Source organism: Calonectris borealis, chromosome 12 (genome assembly GCF_964195595.1).
Source record: "Calonectris borealis chromosome 12, bCalBor7.hap1.2, whole genome shotgun sequence".
Taxonomy (NCBI): domain Eukaryota; kingdom Metazoa; phylum Chordata; class Aves; order Procellariiformes; family Procellariidae; genus Calonectris; species Calonectris borealis.
In genome coordinates this window covers 19869884-19891867 of record NC_134323.1, presented here as the reverse complement: position 1 = coordinate 19891867, position 21984 = coordinate 19869884, and the positions used below count along the sequence as shown (strand labels likewise).

The following is a 21984-nucleotide window of genomic DNA, read 5'->3' as shown; positions in this document are numbered from 1 at the left end:
GCAAGTTCAAATGGGCAGTTTGTAATTGCAGAGCATGCAGTAGCTACGAAACTTTCCTTCTGCAGAAACCACTGGCAGCACAATAACGGCGTTATCTTGCCGGTCCTTGAATTGGGTTTTACAGGTAAATACCGTTCAACCGTAACTGTATCAGGCCAGCCTTGGAGTAGTACAAACATCTCTGTATTTTACGTTGATCTTCTTGTATATGTAATGGAAAACATAAAATTTCATGGCCGCCTTGTCAATCAGGACTCCCTCCCATGGCTCAGTCCACATTTTTGGTCAAAAGCCATATGGCACTCATTGCCTGGAGGCTGAGTTGTAAACCTCCTTGTCATGTTGCTCCGTTAACCAAGATGGTGTTGAATTACCATGAAACAACTTGGTTTGATTTGTGGTGCTGTCAGCAAGTATGAGTTTGGAGAAAATTTCAAGGAGAATTAAAAAAAAAAAAAAGGACAAAAAAACCACCACTGTATACTTTTTCCTTCAAAAAAAATACGGGTACATTTACCAACAGCCTGGTCAGGCGGGGAGGAGTTCATCTCCGTTGTATTTTGCAGCACTACTTCATTAACCACTTTTTCCAACCCATTAATCTACTTCAGCCCTTATATTGCAGGGACTTAAAGACAGACACTGATTTTCCCTTACTCTCAGGATGTTTCAGGAAAGGATACATCTTATTCTTGATGGGGCAAAGGTTGACTTTTAATGCCTGGGTACTGGACAGTTTTATTTATTTGTTTGTGGAACAGGCTCTGCACATCCCGATCTCGCTTGGGCTCTCCGGGGGATACTCAGTCCCCAGGAGTAATCCCAAATAGCTCTTCTAAATTCAATCCCAGCTCTGGCTGAGCATTAAAGACAAGGGAAACTGTCATTCTGGGAAGGTTTTATTTCACAAATAATTCAGAAATCAAAAGAAAGTGGAGGGGGGGGAAAAGATATTTTACAATTCTGTATTTAGAAAAAAAATTCTGGTTTATAAACAAACACACGGCCCCTTGAAAAACATGCAAAGGCACACAAATTTACAAGAAACTTTTATACATAGGAAGTAAAATACATCATTTTTCATAGAAAAAAAGCAACTCTATGAACTGGCCCTAAATATTGAGACTGCGCAACCAACCAACTCAATCAGCTGTTGGCTGAACGTCTTAAAATGAAGAAATTAATTGAGCCAACGGACCCGACAGCACACCGGCAGCTGGGGAAGCGCCGCGCTTCGGCTTCTGCGCCGGTTGTGTTTTCTGGAGATTTGGCTATGCTGAGGCAGATGCTCTGCAATGGCAGCGTCTGCACTGGCAGTCTTGGTTTCAAAAATAAACTTATTGAAAAAGAACAACCAGGCAGCATCAGCTTCGCCAGGGGTTTAACCAGACATTTCAGTAAGGCTACACCCGGGTGCTTCAAGTTGGCACGTGCTTACTAATCTGCTGAGCTGGGGTCTAAGGAGGAACAGATCTGGTGATATAAAGACGTGCTGCATGTTTAAGCTGCATTGAAATACATTAGGCTGAGAAATATTTTGGTATCAGAAATAAAATCAGTAAATATTTGGCTAAAAACTGGTACTGTCCCACCTATATATGAATAGCTAGCACACACGATTGCAAGTAGTTGATATATCATGACTGCCTTGGAGGACCTGATCGCCCCTAATTCTGGTGGAGGTATGTTTAAATTAATAGCACCCAGGACCTCGAATAATATTTGTGTAGTAAAGTCACAATTTCTCTTTTGTACAACAAATATAAAAATAAACAGATACAGACTTAAATTAACATCGGTTTCTAAAAATCCAAACCAGTTGGCTGAAGATAAAAATACACAATTGTAACTTGAATTAAGCATTTTAGGATATTTCTGTTGGAATAATAATTCTTCTCTCATCTCCTTTTCGTCAGGTAGATACATCCCAAGCTGTTTGGATTTTTATGTGCTCACAATAATCCCCTGGGCTTTTCTCCAAGAGCCCTCACATTTCTTTCCATCATTTTACAGCACACATAATTGTAACGGACAGCGTATTAGAGGTGGGATCCTACGTTAGCATCGAGGCGTTTTATGTGCTCTTGCAGTCCCCATACCTGACTGCATCTCTTGCACTTCCCAATTCAATAAATAGCACTGTGGCTACCATTTGGCCCATGATGGTCATAGATTCATGCTGCAGTATTTAATGGGCTTGAACCAGACCATGTATAGCATAATTATTCACAGTGGGCAGAAACAGGGAAGCCTTATCTCACTGCCAAGGTCTCAAACACTTCCAACCAGCAGCTTTTCTAAGATATGTTCCAGCTGTTTTTAACATCAATTTACCTAGCAAGAAAAAAATACTTCAGTTTTTCTATCTAAAGCAAATACTGTACACCTTGGAAGACGATACTATATAAACAACGACGACACTTAGCGTCATTTCTCTCTGTCCACCCCAAAGGCAGGTTTGCTGTGCAGCACTTTCGGAGACCGTGCAAAGCAGCTGCAATTTCATATTTTACAGAAGGTCTCTTACCAGATTCAGATTTCACAGAGAAAGAAACCCCATCGGTGAGACAAACCGAGTGATAAAAGTAATTTCCTTGCTGATTTCATGGTGTTTACAGAATTAAAGAAGTGCTTAATCATATAAACATTTTTGGTCTGTGTTTTGAAACAGCTTGAAGAGATGGCTTTTATATCTGGCTAGATTAAACCAAACACAGCCTGAGCATAAGAACAGCTATGAGACATCTGCCAAACAGAGGGAAATATTTTCCCATTTGTTATACAATATTACAACCAAGTTACTGAGCAGAAGGACTATGCATTTACAAGAACAGAAGGACTAAAGTTTACGTTGCCTTCTCATGAGTAATGAAATTAATGGATGTGTGTGCATCAAAAGATAACCAGATTTGTGTTTAGACCAATTCTAAAAATTCACTTCTAATATAAAGCAGAGAATACTCTCCTGCCTTAAAGAGCTGGTCAGGCTAGGCTCCTCTCTTGGCTTTGAAATACATTTGGATGCGTGTTGAGACATAAATAACAAAATATTAAACAACATCATTACAACACCTATGGGTTTTGCAAAACATGCCATCCTGGATATCAAATGCTCATGGCTAGAGCATTTACACTGAAAGTGGGGATCTGTTGGTGTCACAAATTGAACAGGAAGAATTCATCTACCCCAATTTATGCCATAGCTTTAAAGTCTCAGAACTGCACACACCACAAAGAGCTTCACAAAGGTGAATACGCTTCCTATGGATGCGACCATTCCTAGCAGAAATAAGATTAACTCTATCACTACTTAACTACTACAGATAAAACAACCAGCACTGCTGTATAAAACAATACACTGCATTTAACTAAAATTTTATTTGAAACGGCGTGTAGTATAGGATGAGATGTGCCAGCACAGGAGCCCCGATTCACTGACTTCTCATAGGTTGCCAGACTTGCAAAATACCTGCACATGTTTGACCAGCAAACACTAAACCTGCTGTTTTGATTATCTGGTGGCCTCATTTTCTGCAGCGAGGATCTCTGCCACCGTTTCACGCCCTACACCAGTCCCCAAAAAACCTTGACGTCCGGCCAACAAGAACGTCCTCTCCCCAGACGTGACACCATCGTACAACTTAGCCTAGCGCGATGCCCCAGCAGCCTTACGCAGCAGTGCTGATGCACGCCACCTCGTTGGGAAAACACCAATTTTGCTCTTCTTCTGCACGGAAAACATCAAACATACACGAAAACACTCTATCAAAGCCCAGCCTCTCCCCAAAAGATGCAACTTTAAAAACAGTTTCTCATTTCAAAGGGTCCAGCGCCTGGACAGTCGCTCACTTCTGAGTCTGCGCAGCAGTGCGCATCCTCACGCCCATTGCAGTAGATGCTTCACACCCTAAAAATGCCATCCAGGGCCAGGCCGAGATCCCTACGTCTGCTGTACATTGAGCCACCGCTGTTCTGTGTAGCACACCTCTCTCGTAAATTGAAATAGAACAGTTTATCTTTGCTGAATGCCCCTAGAAAAACAAAAACACGAAACGAAAAGATACAACGCTGAACGGGTGCGATGAGATGCGAACAGCTGAGTCAGAACTTGGTGTCCTTTTTTTTTTTTTTTTCCTTTTCTTTTTTTATTCCCTGAAAGAGATCGCCAAGGAGGGTACGGTCAGAGCTGATGCCATCAGAGAAGCCTTCCTGTCTCTGGAGATCAACAGAGCGCTCTCCCAAAGAAACCTGCACCTTCCCTGGGAATTTACTGCTTCACAGCAAAAATTCGGAACGCGTTTCCATCTGAACGATTCTTCAAGCTGGAGAAAAACAAAAAAAAAAAAAGAAAAAAAAACGTGTAATGAACCAAACGCAGGCACTGCAGGACCCAAAGTGTAATAGACCCACAGGTAGCTCCCAATTTCTTTGGGGTGCACTGCCTCAGCATGCTGGCTCTGTGCTGATGTGGCCCCACCAGGAGCAGGAAAAAGATAGAGGATAAAAAAGAAGAGGCACAAATTCACAAGTTAGCTTTTATTTTATGCTTTCAATCCGAATCTCCAGTGCTAATGCCAACAAAAGTTGCTGGGAAGCAAAAGCCTCTCTTACAGTGCTAGCTTCTATCCAAGGAACACTGTGCTCCCTTATGCAGGGACTCAGGCATAAAGAGGAACATGTTTTCCTAAAAACAGTTGTCAAATAGGCTGGCAGGTTCCCAGGGCCTGTCTGGCCCATCTCCCAGTGCTGGCAATGGGAGTAGCCAGATCAGCTTACGTTAAATGACAATAAATATGTACATTCATTTCCAAGCCGCAGAGGTGCCCCCAACAGCTCTGCCTCCAAGCTGCTGGGGGTGGCTGTGTGCATGGGGGCAAGGGGTCTTTTCTGTTCCCAGCCCTTATTTCCTCAGCTCTGCTGGGCTGCAAAACCTCAGGAAAAAGGCAAAATTTCATATTCCCACAAAATAAACATTCCAACAAGAGCAAAGACTCAGTAAATCTTAAAGGCAACTTTTTCCCATACCTGTTTGGGTATGTATCTTTACCAAAGGTTAATTACACTGTCCTAAGGGGTAAGGTTTTCAACTTGATCTTTGAAAAGCTATTTCACTCTCCAGTGGATCTCACAGCACGAAGGTGCTCCTTATCGCTGAGTGTAAATAATACTTTCCAAGTCTTCATACCCATCCCTGCTGCGAGAACGTCTTTGGTTTCCCTCACCTCCTAGATCAGCACCTGGTGCTCATATTGCATGTCACTGCTAGCGGTAGAGTTTATTCTTAGCTAGGGCAGAGTTTGCCATCCAAGTAAAAAGTTGTCTGTTAGTATAAAAGACAAGTGAAAGCAAAACAGAGATAGAAGAAAACTCATACGAACAGGAGGTTTGTCACCTAAATCCAATCTACCGAACTGCAAATCACAGAACTGCAAAATGCTGACCCTGACAGAACTATACTAAAGAAGCCCATATTTAATGCCTATAGCTTTCCTGTCTTAGTCTATTCTTATTTTCTGAGATGCTCTACAGCATTCTGGGATATTCAGTATTAGAATAAAAATAGGAAACTTTTTTGGATTTCTTATGATAATTATAAAAGACAAACTACATCGAACAGACAGACCCATGTTAGCAGTGACCAGAACCCCCACAATAGTGGGAAATTCTAGTTTTGCAAAGATAGCTCTGAGAAATCAGTACCATCACAGCAATATCTGAAAAAATACATCACAGACTGAAATGGAAGCTTCAAATTAGAAAGGACTGAAGGACATTGCGATCATCTGGAGGTGCAGGATTTTGGAAGCGCTGATTTGCAATTCAACACTGAAACCAGCAAAGTTAGCCCAAATGAAACTACAAAAAATTACAAGGGTGGCAAACCCATCTTCAAAACCTATTTGATCATCTCTCTATAGATTAATTTACTCATGCTTCTTTCAAAGAGAACAGAAGAAATTAGTTAACAAATACAAACACATCCCACACCCCAGAACTGAATGGAAATCCCAATTATAAAGCATGGCCCAGGCTGAAAGCTGCAGAAATACCTGCGCTTATCTTTTAACGTGATAAACACATACAACAAAATGTATTAATATGGACTCATGCTGTAATAAAATAAAACAAGGCTTAACAATATTTCATGCCTGTCACACCAATCTGAAAGCAGCTACTCCCTTGTGGAAGGTAAGAGCAGGACAACACGCTCTATTTGTTTGCGTCTCAAAATTCACAGTGACACTGTTAAGTCACATATTTCCAATCCACCAGCCTTTCTGGCTGATACCTGCTGACTTTGACATACAATTGAACACACAGTCGAGAAAAAAAGGAAAGTACAAAGAAAAAAACCCCACCTCTCAGACTGGACTCCGTTCTTTAAGGAGCCAACATAACTCTTCTTCTTTTCTACAGGCATCACGTCCACAAAACCACCTCTTTCGTCTGGAATGACTCCTGCGTGCACTGCAGTTTTGCAGATACTGGAGCTCTGAAAAATATTTAATTATTTTGACTTACAAACTGTCTAGATCTTATATCTGGAGATTTACCATCTCCATTAGCAACACGGAAAGCCAGGGAATAAAAAAAATAAAGTAAAAGAAAAATAGCGGAATGAAAAAGCTATGAAACAATTTTGTCCTCCTTATGGACAGACGAGGGATAAAAGACGTCATGGAATAGATCGCGCAGGTATGTCATAAGCTCCAGCAGCAAATACAAAAACAAAATGTGTGTAAGAAGATCCACCACCACCGCAGAGGACAAGCAGCCTTTCCACCACTCCCTTCTGCGGTGGAGCTACGCCTGGGAGATTATCCAGGGCCAAAGCTGAATCGAGGACAACTTTCCAGCCAGCGCCTCTTGGGTCTGCACCAGAGAAACTGCTGCGGTGAAACCCTTTGCTAGTGACCAGCCTCCTCAGCAAAGTTTATTCACCCAGTTGCTTGAAAAGCAGGCGCTTTTCCTGAATTAAGGTAAAGGACCACCAGTTTTCCAGGACAGTTCACATCCTTCTTTCTAGGAAAAACAGAAGAGCTGCACCCATTGAGTGGTGTAGGTTTTGGACAGGGATTATCCCATAAAACAACGCCGAGTACGGATGGAGATTAACGCTTCTGAAAAGACTAAAGCTTCTCTACTGCACATCGAGCCGTTACCCAGCTCTCCAAGATGTGCCGAGGCAGAAGAGCTGGAGGAGCACACAACACTAACAACTGATGACTAAGCTCCCAAGGCATCCAGAAAAGAGAGCAAAAGCAGAGAAGGCTTAGGCATAGTACAAACTTGGCCATCAACCCTCTAGAGGATTTACATACAGCAAGCTGGAATAACAAAAAGCAAAAACCAAAAAGCTTTGCACAGGGAACTGCAGCAGGTGAAAATCCCAACCCCACAAGTTCCCTGATGGCTAAAAATCAAAACTACCACAAAACCAGTGCCAAGGGCAAACCTTCCCGTCGCGTACGTACAACACGGATCGTGCTGTTTCATTCTCGCAGCCATATATGGCAGGTTTGCCTTGTCCCCTATATATTTATCACTTTGGATGGCCTATCTCTTGGCAGCTCTCTGACTTTCGAGTGCCGATTTGGTATTTTGCTTCTATATATGGTCAAGGGAGCAAGGGAACACCGTGTTTGGAAGATATGCTGTGAATTCACCCTAGTATGCGGTGGGAAATCTGTAAATCTAAAATTGGCTCATAAAATTAAACTGTCCTGAATCAATTTGCAACACTCTCCACTGGGAGACATCCTAAACGATGTTCTTTTGAAGGCATTCCTGTTTTTTTTTCCAGGACTTGCTGTTCCGCTGCTTACTCAACGCTTTGACCAACAGGCTTTTTATTGCCTTACGCCAACCCTCCCCTTATCACTCTGTTGGATTACAGCCCTCTCATATCCCAGGCCGGGCTCTGCTTTGATGAATAGATTGCAGAGCTTTTGGAAGATGAGACATTAGAAGAATAAGGCTTTCCCCTCAAATTCAGAGGTACAACAGCTGTATGGACAACGCAACGGCTTTCCATGGTGTAGCCCCTTGGGATGCTCTGGGAGCATTTCCTGACGAAGCAGACTCTGAGGCATACACCATAAAATGACAGTAGTTTTTATAGTAGGCTATTAGCAATAATCGGTGACTATGAGTTTAATCACCCATAATTTCCTCATTAGTGTGACCGGTTTAATCATTAAGTTCGTATCTCTTGAGAGCTGAGCCACCCAACTTGGTTTGCTCTGGTGATAAACGCCTGCCTCGTTATGTAGGCGTTTTATCCTCCTCCAACTAATTGCCGCACAACTGTGGATAAAAGACTTTATCTCAAGAGCAGAGAATCGTTTTCTCTCCTAGCTGGACAGGGCTCCTGAGCAGGGACAGGGACGGGTTTCCCTTACATCACACTAGGAGCCAGGCAGTGACAAATGACAGCATCTCGTGAAACTTAAAAGCTCTTTTACAGCTTTGATAAAGACCCCCGGGTGCTCACGCAGCTCCAGCATCACCCCAGAACTGGTCCTGTCCACATTAGCAAGAGCTGAGTTTTATTTCCTAGGCACCGTCAGGTGTTCATAGAATTTTTTTTTTATTTCCCCCCCCATTTACATGGCAGGGTAAAGAACTTTGCTGCAATGTGCCACCAGGGAAAAGAGGCAACAAATTTCCTCTTCCCCAGCCAGCTGCTTCTCGTACCGATCCCAGCACTGGAAGGATGCCGGATACGTCCCCCCGCACCCCCACTGCTTCGATCTGCAAACCCTGCACGCAGGCAGCAAGTCTGTTCTCCCCAAGAAGTAATGCTATTCGGTGGAAAGACCTGGGATTTGGGCATGAACTTTTTCCATAGCGTATTTTCTTGCATTTTGTTCATTTATCCCAAATTTTAAGGCTCCTTTATGTTCCTGTTCCACAATCTTACTAATTCCACCACGAACAATTTCCTGCACTGCTTTTTAAAGCAAAGGTTGCCAATATCTCTTCGTGCTTTAAGCCACCAGGAGTACCGGGGAGATCATCTTATAAACACATAATCCAAGATAACTTTATAATGACGAGTAAAAAAAACCCGATCAGAATGCTTTTAAAGTGGGTGAAAACCCCTTAACACAAACCGAGGTAGTGGTGCCTACAACCCCTAAATAAAAATCAGACTTATCTCATAAAAACTGCCAATGCTTCACGTCACAGCTTTGCTCTTCACGGCAAAATAAATTTTCACGTGCCTTCCTGGGATCATGTAAATGCAAACGCTATCTCGGGCCAAAAGCACAGTGAATCAGGTCCTTACGCAGAGTAGCCAAGCATTTTTGTCAACACAGCTTGGACCATCAACTCCTCACCTGCCAGAGCACTTAGCAAATCGACCTTTAGGAGAAGGTGCTGAAAGGCCAGAGGCCGCTCTGCAGACTGGAAACAGGGCAAGATGCTGCTTTTTCTTTTAGATTACTTATTTAAGACGACACAGTTGGGGCACAAGTCCCCCCAGGGCCATGAAGGTGCCGTGAAGCCAAAGAGCCCTCCCAGAAGACTAGCGCTTGTCCCATCCAGCTCATTCTCTGCTTTAATCGTTCCTCGGCCGCGGGCTCGGGTTAATTCACAGCATCCCCTCCTGGAGGGCATCCTGCACAGCCCGTGCTCCCCGCGACAGCCTTTGCCCAAACTCCCCCTGCACGGCACGCGTGTTCCTCTTGTCGGCTTTCCAGCCTGCGCATTTCTCGGCATCGATTCCTCTCCCATGCAGCGCGTTCCACAGCCGCCTCAAACTCCTTCTCCCCAGCTGGTTTCACCTGCTTTGCTACCAATCTCGCACTCTTGTAAAAACCTAAACGCTTTCCGTACGACCACGTACCGCGCTATAAGAAGAGTAGTCCAGACAAAGGTTGACCAAACCCTCTAGGAAGTGGCCAAATACTATTTTTTTTTTCTTCTATTCTATTTTCCTCCCAAATCACAGTCCATGCCCCTGTTTACGAAACAATACCCAGGGGCTACGGTAGGAAATGGAGCTTGCGATTCATTAAAGGACACTAATCCTTTTGCGTCAGTACAAATCAGGGAACGACGCCAGCCCGGGATGCTGGTCCTCGCCTGATACCCTAGGAATCGCAGGTGGCGTTCGGGGGCAATCTGAGGTAGTTTTGTCCTCAGTAAAAGAGAGAAAACTATTTCCCATTTCCTGCAGGTCGGGGCACGCACCGAGGCAGGTACCGCAGGGTGGCAGCTGCCCGATGGATTTGCATGTGAGCCAGCTAGGCTAACCTGTTTGTGCAGCTCTACCTTTGAAAAAATTGGTCTCAAGTAAAATAAAAAATGGGGTTTTGTTTTAAATTGCTTTCAAAATTGCTTGCCCCAAATTATTGTATGATTTCTGCAGGATTTCTCAGGAGTCTGCAAAGCTCCACGGTGACCCCAAGCTGGGGGTCCACGATCTGCCGACTGCTTCCCCCCAGGCCTTCAAAAAGCCCGTTCCTACAGGCTACCCACACCAGCCAGGGAGCTGGCATTTCTAAACACAATCTCTGACAGGAAAAAAAAAAACAGGGGAAAAAAAAAAAAAGGAAAGAAGCACCCGCAAATGGAAAACGTTGAAACCCAGTTTTTAGAGGCTTAATATTAAGAGATTTCCAAAAAATGACTCTCTGCCTAGTTTTAGCATCAAGTCTCTGCTCATCCCTATGAGCAGAGTTAGAAAAACAAACCAATAAAACCAACTTGCATGCTTTCTTTCCACTGCTCTGTGCTGTGTCCCGACTGCTCAAAAACACTGTTCAGCTCCCAGAAAGAGGAGGACGGGGAGGGGGAAGAAGACTTATTTTTGCCTATATAATGTGATAGTATATAATAAAAGTATATAATATAGTACATAATAAAAGCCCTTTGGTGCTCATCTGCAGATCCCAAAACACTGCAGAGGCGGACAAGCGCTGCCATCGTCTCACAGCCACAGACCCTGAGGCATGGAGCGGTTAAGCGACCTGCCCAAGTCCATAGGAATAAGTCAGTGCCGGAGAGTTAAAGGGCTCCCCAAGCCCACTGACCCCAGCCCGGCGCAGTAGCTGTCGCACTTTGTTGGTGGTACTTCTTCCTTCACCCCCGTTTACCCCATCCCCACACGGCAATGACCACGCAGAGGTTGACTGCCTTCCCTAAATCCCACCTCTGCGATACAGACACCGTGATACAGGGGCTCATCAGGGAAAGGAGCGTACTCACGTCTGCATAAACGTTTGTGCCAAACACCGGTGCCCAGTACGATGGCTCGTCTTTACAGTGGGCTGGACAATAAATCCTAGAAAACAATTTATTCATAGTTATTCTCTATATCAAGGCTCAACAGGAAAGCAAGCTGCATTCTTGGAAGATTTCAAGTGCCTGCATCTGGTCTGCAGGTGGCAACAGTGAATTTAATTATTTGTTCCCCTCAGATGACATTTGCTGCAGAACTGCAAATAGAGGGGTTTAGACCAGTAAAAAAGGGATTGGTCTTTTATTGGCCCCCTTTTCAAAGGGGACTACCTATATTTTTGCATAACGCTGTGCACATAATTATTTGCATGTGTTTGCCACGGCTTACACCTGCACCAAGCAGCTTTCTAGAACAAACTTCTTCCATGTTTTAAGGTGGAAGGGAAAATCACATCCAAAAACCAGCAATTGCAGGAGAAAAAAGACAGAGCGCAAAGTTGCATGCTCATACATACGGGTGTGCTGAAACGGGATCGCGTAGCCTGGCTTACATGTTACCGAAGCAGTCCAAAGACTTAACATGAATTTTCTATCGTGATGTCAAGAAAAGGACGGTGGCAGGAGGAAACGCCATTCCCAACCCCCTCCTCAGTTCATCTGGTAAAACCAGCTCCATTCCTGCTGGCCCTCAGATTTGGGGACCTCAGCATCGCGGCATCCTCCATCCTCGGAGCAGAGGAGGTTTAAGCTGAACATAAGCAGGCTCGTGCTCGTGGCACACCGTTACCTTGGGCAATGGGTCACCGGCTTTTTGAACTGGCACAGCTCAGCTACTGTAGTATAACAGTCCAGCGTCTGTGCTGCGGAAATAAATATGGAAAGGCAAATTATTAGACCTAATAGCTCAGGCAGCTGCAGAAAACTCAAGTCACGCAACGCATCTGGTGAGACCCACGTCCAGCTGCGGCACCGGGAGGAAAGCTGCTCGCTCCTTTGCCAGCAGCATGCACCCAGGAGAGGGCTGACCAGCTCGCCAGCAGAAATCTTGCTACCATACTACCATGTGGCCTTAAAAAGGTCACAGCTTTCAAAAGAGAAAAGCAGCTGACCCACAAGACGGCGTATTTTTGCTACAGCTCTAGATGTGGAGTCCAAATAACCTGACACCTATAGTTTTCCCTGAAAGTGGATCAAGTGGATTTAATCAAAATTTTGATTATATGTAGTAGGAGGAGGAATTATTCAAAGATATTCAGAAAGTGGGAATTGTTTAAAAAGTAGAACTCCATAGTATTTATTTATATGCTTCTCATAAATAAGATGACTCACTGTTATAAACCGATTTCATATGTATTGTGTGTTTCATTACACTATTAGGTCCTATTTTTTTCAGTTTTTATCCAGCGTTCACACTAGGCTGAGGCCTTCATACAAGGATGGCTCAACTTCCATCACTTTACTTGCTTCTGACACTGCAGCTGATGTTTGGACCCGACCGTGATCCATCATCAGGAGATGCGGCTGGAAATGGCCAGTTATCACCTTTTTCTGTACCTTCCTCTTGGATCCCCACAGAAAAATGAGGTGGTTGATGGTGGAATTGCCCATAACGGGTGATGGATTGCCATTCTAGGGTTTAGTTGTGATGCTGAACTATTTGACATGACCACTTACAATGAAACAGAGCGCTGTAAGGAATGGTGTTTTCAAGTATCCCATAAAACTCTAACAACAATGGTTTCTTCCCAACTTTTAAAACTTACTTGTGACTTTGGAAACCATGAATGCATTTGAAGGCTTACTTTTCCTGCAAAAGAAGCAAACAAAAACATTTACTAAAAAAATAAGCATACTGGAATTACTTGAATCACTATGTCTACACATGAGTAACAAAGACGACTGAACATCTGCTTATATTTAAAGCAAACACAAGAACTTTTCCATGAAGGTAGTACCTAAAAGACTCCACGCCGTTCCTGGTAGACTTCACAAAAGCCGGTGTCCTCCCCTTCCTCGTGATATCAACCAGTCCTCCTTTATTGTCCAGGATGCCGTAATGAATTGCAGCACGACATATGCTTGATGACTGACAAGAGCACAAATACAAATAGTATGTGAAATAAATCTCATGCACAGTGCGATGCTGATCAACCGCTGTGCAAAAAATGAAGAAAGAAAACCACCACCAAAGCGCCAAATGGAAAATAAACTGAGTACACTCCTTTGGAATCTGGTTGTTAAATCTTGCTCTCCTAACGCAACCTTATTCTTCTATTATTATTACTACTTTAAGCACTGCCTGATTGAATGGCCAGCTTTTTTTAAATAACAAAACCGTACATTTAGATACAATTTAGAAGAAAAGCAGCATTGGAAATTAACAAGCAGTATGAAATATTTCCAGTTCTCAACAAAATATTCAAACCCAAAATATTTCTGCTGAAACCACTTGGAGGCGGCGGCTGTCTGCAATCACAGAAGTTGCAGGGCAAAGATGTATCATGGGCGATCCAGTCATGCACCAACAGTGCGAATGGGGAAAGCAAACATGCTTTTGCACAAAAACCCTTTTATCTTCAACCTTTCTTCACCCCAAAAGTAGTTTTGATGGGAAAACTGTGCCATGCTTTATTTATAAATTATCTTGCTAATTCAAGATCCAGCAAATCAGCCCAAAATATTATTTAGTTACAACATTTAACAGTGTTTTTCGTATAAAGTTTCTGTTTAGCATGACAGCTGCCCACACTACAGAAGAGATCTTTGTAAGAGCTGTCTATTGATCCCCATCCCTCACTTTCCATGGCTTTCATCACACATTAAGGGCATTCATGACAAAATCAAGTCTGGAATGACTTTGCCTTTCCAGACTGCTGCTTTTTTTCATCACCAAGCTGAGGAAAATACAGATAATCTTTATTAGCACCATTTTATGGCACCACAACTGGCGAACACGAAAAGCCAAATTGCACTAGGATTGTTGGCATTTCCCATTTCTGTTATTACCGCTAACTCCCCACAAATTACATCTATGAGCTATTAAAAGGTACTTACACTCTCATAATAAAATGTTCCAAAGACCTTTCCCTTACTGTACAAGCAGCCAGCTGGGCACAAATACCTAGTAAAGATACATATCTTTGAGGGTGGCGAAAAAACAATTCAAGAAAAACAGACTTTGACTCTATTTCACTTAATAGTCATTCCATTCATTTCACGTAACTCTTCCATTTAAAAACAAGATTGCAAAATAGCTACTTTTTAAAACAGTTCCTCCACCCTCCTTACAAGCCCGACCAATATTTAGATTCTGTGGATTTGGTTTTTCTCCAAGTGATAAACTGTCCTGTTCTTTGCAGAAACCTTAACTAGAAGTTCTTGACTGGCTGGGAGGGGACAAGCCATGAATTATTGGTCTGGCTTGGACAGTGGTGGAATGCATGAAAAAGGCTCAAAAGTGACTGCCAAAATTTATTGGACACCTGGAATTGTGGGTCATCATGGCGGAATAAAATAAACCGAGTCACCTTATTGCTAGCCTTGGCTGAAGGCTTTGTATTAAGAGAAATTAAGGGTTTTTTTGTTTGTTTGGTTGGTTTGTTTGTTTTTGGGGGGTTTTGTTTCTAAAGAGATCTACCTGGATAGTCACAAAAAATACACAGTATAGCCTATCCTGCGTTTGCAAGAACTGGACAATTTTTAGGCCACTTTTTCCCGCAGCGCTCCAAGAGGTAACAACAAAACACTACCTGTTGCATGTTGAGCCTCTGCATTTGTCTCTCATCTTGGTTTCACAGGTAATGACTTGTGCTGGAGAGAAAAAAAATAAAATAGATGAATATTTTAAAAAGGAAGGAGACCGCCACAGCCTGCTCTCGAGCTACGGAGATGAGCAACCACCACGCATCCTTCCTGGAGGTCTTTGGTGCAGCGAGATAAAATCTTATCACAGACCAACCAGCCTGCAGCAGTTCGTGCCTCTTTAGCCCTTCACCTGAGACAGGTGTCTTTGGAAATATTAGCAAGGAAGAGACATCTGACAGCTGAAGGCTTTGATTTACAGCCTGAGGTCTGCAGCCAGAGCTCTCATTCTCCATTTAATTACAGACTCTTGAGATGCTGGTAGATAAACTTGAAAAGGATGCGTTGGCTTGCCTCACCTGGTTTTCACAGTAAGTCTCTTTTAATTAACAGCCATTAGAAAACAACTGAGGAAGTACTACCAGCTCCACAAATAACTTCAGAAATCTTCCCAAGCAAGAAATAGAAAGGAAACAAATTAAAAAAAAAAACCCAGAAGCTGCAAAGGGGGTAACTGCTGAGTGTAGAGTATTTTAACTGGGAAATAAAACCAATATTTCCTAAAGTGATTACTGATCTGGGGACCTTCGGTTCATCCCCATTCCCTGAGATGTCTTAAAAGAACAAATAACTACTGCAGATTGATGTGCCGAAGGCATGAGGGCTTTTGGAAGCTTTGCTCCCCGCTTCTGGCAGGCTTCTGCTATAATTAACAGCGGATTTTCGCACAGATTACCTCCCCCTCCACTCAAACATCCTCCCAGTTATTTTTTCCCCGAGCCTCCTCATCACTTTCTACACCTTTTCCTATAGAGGTACTTTAAAACTTGTGGGAGCTGAAAAAGAAAGAAGCCATCTTACTCATGTAGGAGTCCGGGATGACTTTCTTGGGCTTGATGGGTTTGCTGGGCTTGCTTTCGGGAGGGTAGAACCGCGCTGGCTTTTGCTCCGCAACCTGCGAAATCTCCACTTCGTTAGTCTCATCCGTCTCAGTGATGACGGGATCTTCGTAACGGTAATCTTCTTAGAAGAGGGGATTAAAAATAATTACAGCGTGTTCGCATTGATGGGGAAGTCGGACAGGTTCATATTTTGAGAGAGGCGATTTAATTTGACGAGGATCTGCTTTTAAATAGTGGGAAACTCAAACACGCCCGTTAAAGGCAGCGCAGGGCTGCTGCAGCCCCAGGAGGGCAGACCTGCTCCTCTCCCGCTCCTCTGTGCACGAAGCGGCATTTAGAGCACCTTGCAATAAAGGTTTGAAATGATCCCCACCAATTAGTGAAAAAAAAAAGTGCTGCTATTTCTTCTTCTGTTTCCCATACAGCTCCTTCTGGAGGAAAACACAAATTTGCTGAAGGACACGTGCAAGAAGAGGGCCCTCGCGTTTGGGAAGGTGGCTGAGACCTCTTCTCCTCCCACCTGGGTTTGCTTCTTCAAACCAGCCCATCAGCACGGCCTCAGCCGCTCCTCCGGTAAAGCACAGGTCCTGCTACGCGTGACCCTGGCTTCAGCGCCTGCGGCGGGTTTATCCCGCGCTTTACCCACGGGTGGAGAACAAGCCGCCTGCTGTTGCAAAGGGGTTTGGGAAACGGTGCCAGCAAAATTCATTCTGCTTGGCCGGTCCTACCCGAAACCCTGTGCCGCTCTCGTCCTCGGCAATGAGGAGAGGAACGATGCGAACGAAGGGATGATGGACGGTGGCCCCGAGAGGGCTTTCTACCACCGGGGCATCCGCTCCCCTCTCCCCGCTGCCCCCCCCTGCACCCCGGGGACCCCCCACAAGCCCAGGCTAAAAATGATAAATGCAACGTGGCAGCAAAACAAGCCTTTGCTTTGGGCAGCTCTCCAGGGAACCTGCCTGTTTCCAAGAGCCCAGTTCTCCGAGAAGCAAAACACACGGGAGAAGAAAAATGCCCTCAATGCACGACCCCAGCAAATCCTGCGTCCTGGGGGGATAGCACTGCTTCACGGGAGATTTCAGTGTGAAGAATATTTTTTAGACTTTTTTTTTCAGGAAAAGCAGGAGGACGATCCCCTCCTCTCCTCCAAGAGACACGAATCGCTATATTCATTTTGCAGCCGTAAAAACCAAGGTGGGGAGAGAGAGAGAAACGCTCCGTCCCCGGCCCCTGAAGGAGCAGGGCGGGCAGCCAAGCTCTGCCCACCCACGTCGCCTCCTGTAAGCGCTGGAGAACATTCCCTTCCCAAACAAACCCCGCGAGGACGGGATCGCTCCTGCCCGCAGCTCAAAATCCCGCTGGAGCTCCCGAGCCAAACCCATGTAAGCTCAGAGCAGCTTCCCCCCATCCGAGCGCTCGCCCTCATTTTCACCGGGGAAAACGCGCCGAATCCCAGCCCCAGCTTTTAAGCAGTTCGGGGCTTTTCGGTTTCAGCAGCGGCCACCGATTTACCACGTGCTGCGATGTCAAAATATTACGGATGGCTAATTAAAAGGTGCGTAAAGCTGCAGCTGCTTCTAATTAAAAATTTCCAGCCATAAGTTTGCTCCAGCCTTTTCCCCCAGCTCCCCACCCCGTACCTTTGTAGCAGAGGTTGTTCTGGCAGCCCCCTCCGTAGCTCGGCGGGCACTCGGAGCACGGGCGGCCCGTCTTGTACGGGGCTTCTCCGATCCAGTTGCCCCTGCGAGCACAGGAGCAACGCGCACCCGTCAGACACCCAATCATAGAATCATGGAATCATTAAGGTTGGAAAAGACCTCTAAGATCATCGAGTCCAACCGTCAACCCAACACCACCATGCCCACTACACCATGTCCCTAAGCGCCTCATCTACACGTCTTTTAAATACTTCCAGGGATGGTGACTCCACCACTTCCCTGGGCAGCCTGGTCCAAGGCCTGACCACTCTTTCAGTAAAGGAATTTCCCCTAATGTCCAGTCTAAACCTCCCTTGGCACAACTTGAGGCCATTTCTTCTCGTCCTATCGCTGTTACTTGGGAGAAGAGACCAAATACCCATCCAAGCCCCCGAGACCACCTGGCACTAAGGGAGTGGGGAAAATGGGTGTTGCTGCTGCGCCCATCCTTGGACAGGGGCTGTAAATAGGGAAAAGACGACCTGTCCCTGCTCTTCCCATCCCCGTGCTGCTCCAGCGACAGCTCAGTGGGCTCAGGGGCTGCTGCCTCCCATTTGCCCGGCGCCTGCCTTCACCTCTCTTGTTCATCAGAGCCGCGAGTCTCTCACCATTTTCTGCAAGACCCCAGGCAGCTGCACGGGCCAGGCTGGAGCACAGCTCTTACCATTGAAAAGTGGCTCCATTTTCCATCTGGAGCCATTTCCAAACAGAAATACATGGACCCTCATGCCACATCTGGGAAGCAGAGCAGCGCTTTGCACGTTCTCCTCACCCAACCCGGCATCCTCAAGTCCCCAGTTTTGCCTCTGAGGCCGCAGAAACATCGTCCTGGTCCAGAACAACTCAGCAAAGACTAAACAACCAGCCCAGGAAAGCTGGTTGTAAGAAAAATGTTCCTCCTCATTTCACCTCCAAGATGACATTTTTAGGGGTTTACTTAGATAAATTGCATGCAATATCACTTTTACATTAAACTCCAATATAAACACTGCGATCTTACGTAAACAGAAGTACATCAATGGATTGCTGCGTTTTCCTCAAGAAACTACCCAGAAACAAAAGCCCTTTTTGGCACTCTGCACTGCAGGCTTCAGGGGCTGAGAAGGCTGAAGGAGCCGGAGTTCAGCCCATGACTACGAACCCTTTGGTTATTGCTCTTTCAGCTGTCTCCACCTATAAGGCTAGATGAGGACAATGCGCACCGATGCCAGAGAGAAAAGATTAAGCAGAAACTGCAGAAATAGAGTATTTTTCCATCCAGCAGCCCTGAACGGATGATGTACAAATAGCCCAGCCTGCTGCGGGAGCTCCACGGGAGACAGTGCGATCCCATGCGAGGAGCAGGTTATTAAATCCCAACCACACCACAAGCATCACGTCCTCAGTAGCTAACGGGGGGAGAGGGGCTTAGGCAACCCACCCGCAGGGCTCTGCCTGGATCGCGCTATGAGCTGCCAGCTCTGCACCCGCACGTCTTATTTCTCTGCGTTACCCTGCCCTACGATCTCCAGAAGTCAGATGCTCTCCAAGCCGCTCCATTTGTCTATAGTGATTTCCCTATTTCGTTTTGTTGCTAAGATTTAAATCGCCAAGGACTTGGAGTGGGAATGTTTCTCCTATTAGCCATTAAAGCAGAAAATGTTAATTGCCATTGCCAGGGAGGAAACTTCTCCTGCATGTAGTAGTCAAGAAATGCGATTTTCATTTTGGAATTTAATCAAACCACCGAGTTGACTGCATCAGTCAAGATTTAGCTATTCCACTTGTTTTTTTTTTTTAAGCCACGGAGAGCTCATTGGGTCTGGGACTTATCTCTTCGCAGCTCCTTGCGGCGGGCCCCAGCTCGCTTCGCCTCCACCAGCGACCGCTGCAGGGCTGGCTCTGCACGAGGCAGCGGGGTGTTTAAACCAGCAGGTTTTGCAGGGAGGGGGTGAAAAACGTGTCGTGATACGGCCGCCCACCCGGCTGCTGGAGCGGCGTGAATCACCAGCCCGTCCCCTCCCGCCCTGCCGGCGGCGGAGGGCGAGCGAGCCTGGCTTGGCAGCACACGCCAGCTCCGTCCCGGCCATCTCCTGCTCCTCCTTCCCGTGGCAGGAACATCAAAGCTCCCGCCTGGCCCCGGCCCCTCATTCAGTTTTCCAGGCAATGCTCTGAAGTCTTGAAGCAGCTCTGTGCTGCCGTCTAAAGAGAAAATTTAAAGCCACAACCACCAGTCTAGACTGCCTGAAATCTCTTCCCCAGATCCTGGGCTAGTTAAGCAACCTGCCAGTTTTAGGAAAGCTGGAGAGAGCCCAGCTCATCTGCCTTACTTCGGCGAGTAGTTGCAGACCAGGTAGACGGCGTTCTCCCAGATTTCTCCCCAGACGTTCATCTGCTTGCAGACGTTCACGGCACAGCCGATCTTGTTCGTCGTGGCCCAGACTATCTGCAAGTGCAACGCAGTTAGTGAAAATAAGCGAACTACCCCTCTGCGGGCACGGGTTGCGGTGACAACGGGGACACGGGGGGGTGCAGAGAGCCCTTCGTCTCCTTTACCTGGGTGTAATGCGTGCACATAGAGCCAGTGCATTTCTCTGGGCACCACGGGTTGCACTCGTGAGGATACGGGTACGTGTAATCTTTAACTTCGTCGTACCAAGACTGGACGTGGAAAGCTGGAGACCGATACCTGAGGGAGCAAAGACCGGTCACAGCTGAAATCACCGAGGTCTGGTAGAAGTTTTCAAACACCACCTGTAGCCTCTTGCCATATTGTCAGCTCAGATTTTTTAAATCCAAGTTTTGCTAATTTTTTATATAAAAGTTTCTGAAGTTTCATTCATTGAGAAGGTGTTGCTTAAAGGACCCAGTAACATGGTCAGAGCAGAAAAAAAAAAAATCTCACGGAAAAAGTTGAAGGTTATTTTTTTCCCTCAGATTCACAGCCCGGTCTGACCTTCTGTATTATTTATAGGTTTGACATGCTCTTCAAGTGCCACTGACCTGAAATGTCCTCCTGACTTTTCCACACAACTACAAAAAACTTCTAGTTTGGCGGAAAGCTGTATTTTGAAAGTAAACAGAAGTTAAGGTTTGCCAAACATCTTAAACCGAAAGCCATCACGTACCTATTTTACCACCGGGCAATTTGCTAAATCTGGAAGTACGCTAGCAGTTAGTACCGTAAGACCTTGGAAAGCGAGCGGACTTTTTCACACTCGCATCACACCAAGGGCTGGTGCAGAACAGTTGCACTACGCACGTACCCCACCTTTTATTGCAGCGATTTCCCCTGCGCCAAGCCCCCGCGTACGCTGCTTTGTGCAAGCTCTGCACCAGATATTGCAGCTGCGCCAGCACTGATGCTACTTGTGCTCTTTGGGGGAACACAAATAGTGTTAAAACTACCTATAGAAACTCATATGCATTTTGCAGGCTATGTACCCAGTGAGCAGAGCAATCTGCAAATTCTGTACCAAAGGAGAGCAGTGCCTCAGACCCACTACTTTTTATTGCTTTCAACAGCTCACATGAAGCAAGCGGCCAGAAATACAAATGATATCATTACCAACTGGAGTTTGTTCTTTCAGCCAACTCTTCATTAAAAATCATTCATTAGAAGTATTTTAAAAACATTACTCTCATGATGTCATTAAGTGAATACTTTCCGAGTCCTATTTTACAGGAGAGGAAATTGAGGCAATCAAGTTATGGCCCGTTCCTGAAAAAACTGAGATAAATCTGATTTCTTTTTCCTCTCGGTGACTGCAAAGGGAGGGAGATTGGATCTGCCTCCATCAGTAACCCAGGGCCATCTTGAACGCTTGTAGGAGAGCCAAGAACAGCCTGATCTTTTGACTTTGTTTCCAATGGATTAACTACTCTTCTTTCCAATCATTATTTAATTCTGCCAACAAAAACGGGCCCAATTTTTATATCAGGCCAATTTCACACCAGCAAATTTCCATTGCTTTCAACCAAGTTCTACCTGATTTACAACAAGCAAAACTGCATTTCCACCCATTAGGGCTCCTGAGCACGTACAAAATGTTTGCTATACAAAGCAAGCTTAACCTATACAGGCTTAATGACAGGGGCCTAACAATAAACAAATGGCACCATGAGATGGAGAGGCAAAGCCATTTGGAAGCTTTAACATCAGCTTTCCGAGCCGAGTTAACAACTCCAGGTTAAAAACCTTCCCCAGGAAGTCAAAAAAAAAAAATCTGCAAAGTGGTTTCAGTAAAGAGAAATTAGGAGCTGGATAAATATTTATGGGAAATACAGCAAGAGATAATTAAAAAGTTGAGAGCAATGCGTTCTGAACTCGCAGCTAAGTCCAGACGTTGCTCCTGAGAAACTTCAGCTTTCAGCCGGTTCTCAGCACGGTGCCAGAAACCCCCCTGAAACAGCAG

General features: G+C 45.3%; 1 protein-coding gene across 2 annotated transcripts in view; it reads right to left on the bottom strand.

Moving 5' to 3' along the window:
* Positions 1-886: 886 nt before the first annotated feature.
* The window catches only part of CRISPLD2 (cysteine rich secretory protein LCCL domain containing 2), a 38963-nt gene continuing 17865 nt past the window's right edge, over positions 887-21984 (bottom strand). The window contains exons 5-16 of one of the 2 annotated variants that reach the window (XM_075161518.1): positions 20126-20258; positions 19900-20015; positions 17534-17634; positions 15853-16014; positions 14940-15000; positions 14245-14311; positions 13146-13276; positions 12954-12997; positions 11978-12050; positions 11218-11293; positions 6360-6493; positions 887-4322 (exon numbers count right to left, since the gene is read on the bottom strand). In XM_075161518.1, the coding sequence (XP_075017619.1) occupies positions 4268-4322; positions 6360-6493; positions 11218-11293; positions 11978-12050; positions 12954-12997; positions 13146-13276; positions 14245-14311; positions 14940-15000; positions 15853-16014; positions 17534-17634; positions 19900-20015; positions 20126-20258 (1153 nt within the window). In that variant the 3' untranslated portion in view covers positions 887-4267. The remainder of the gene's footprint in view (positions 4323-6359; positions 6494-11217; positions 11294-11977; positions 12051-12953; positions 12998-13145; positions 13277-14244; positions 14312-14939; positions 15001-15852; positions 16015-17533; positions 17635-19899; positions 20016-20125; positions 20259-21984) is intronic. The other variant, XM_075161519.1, reaches the window with a different exon arrangement.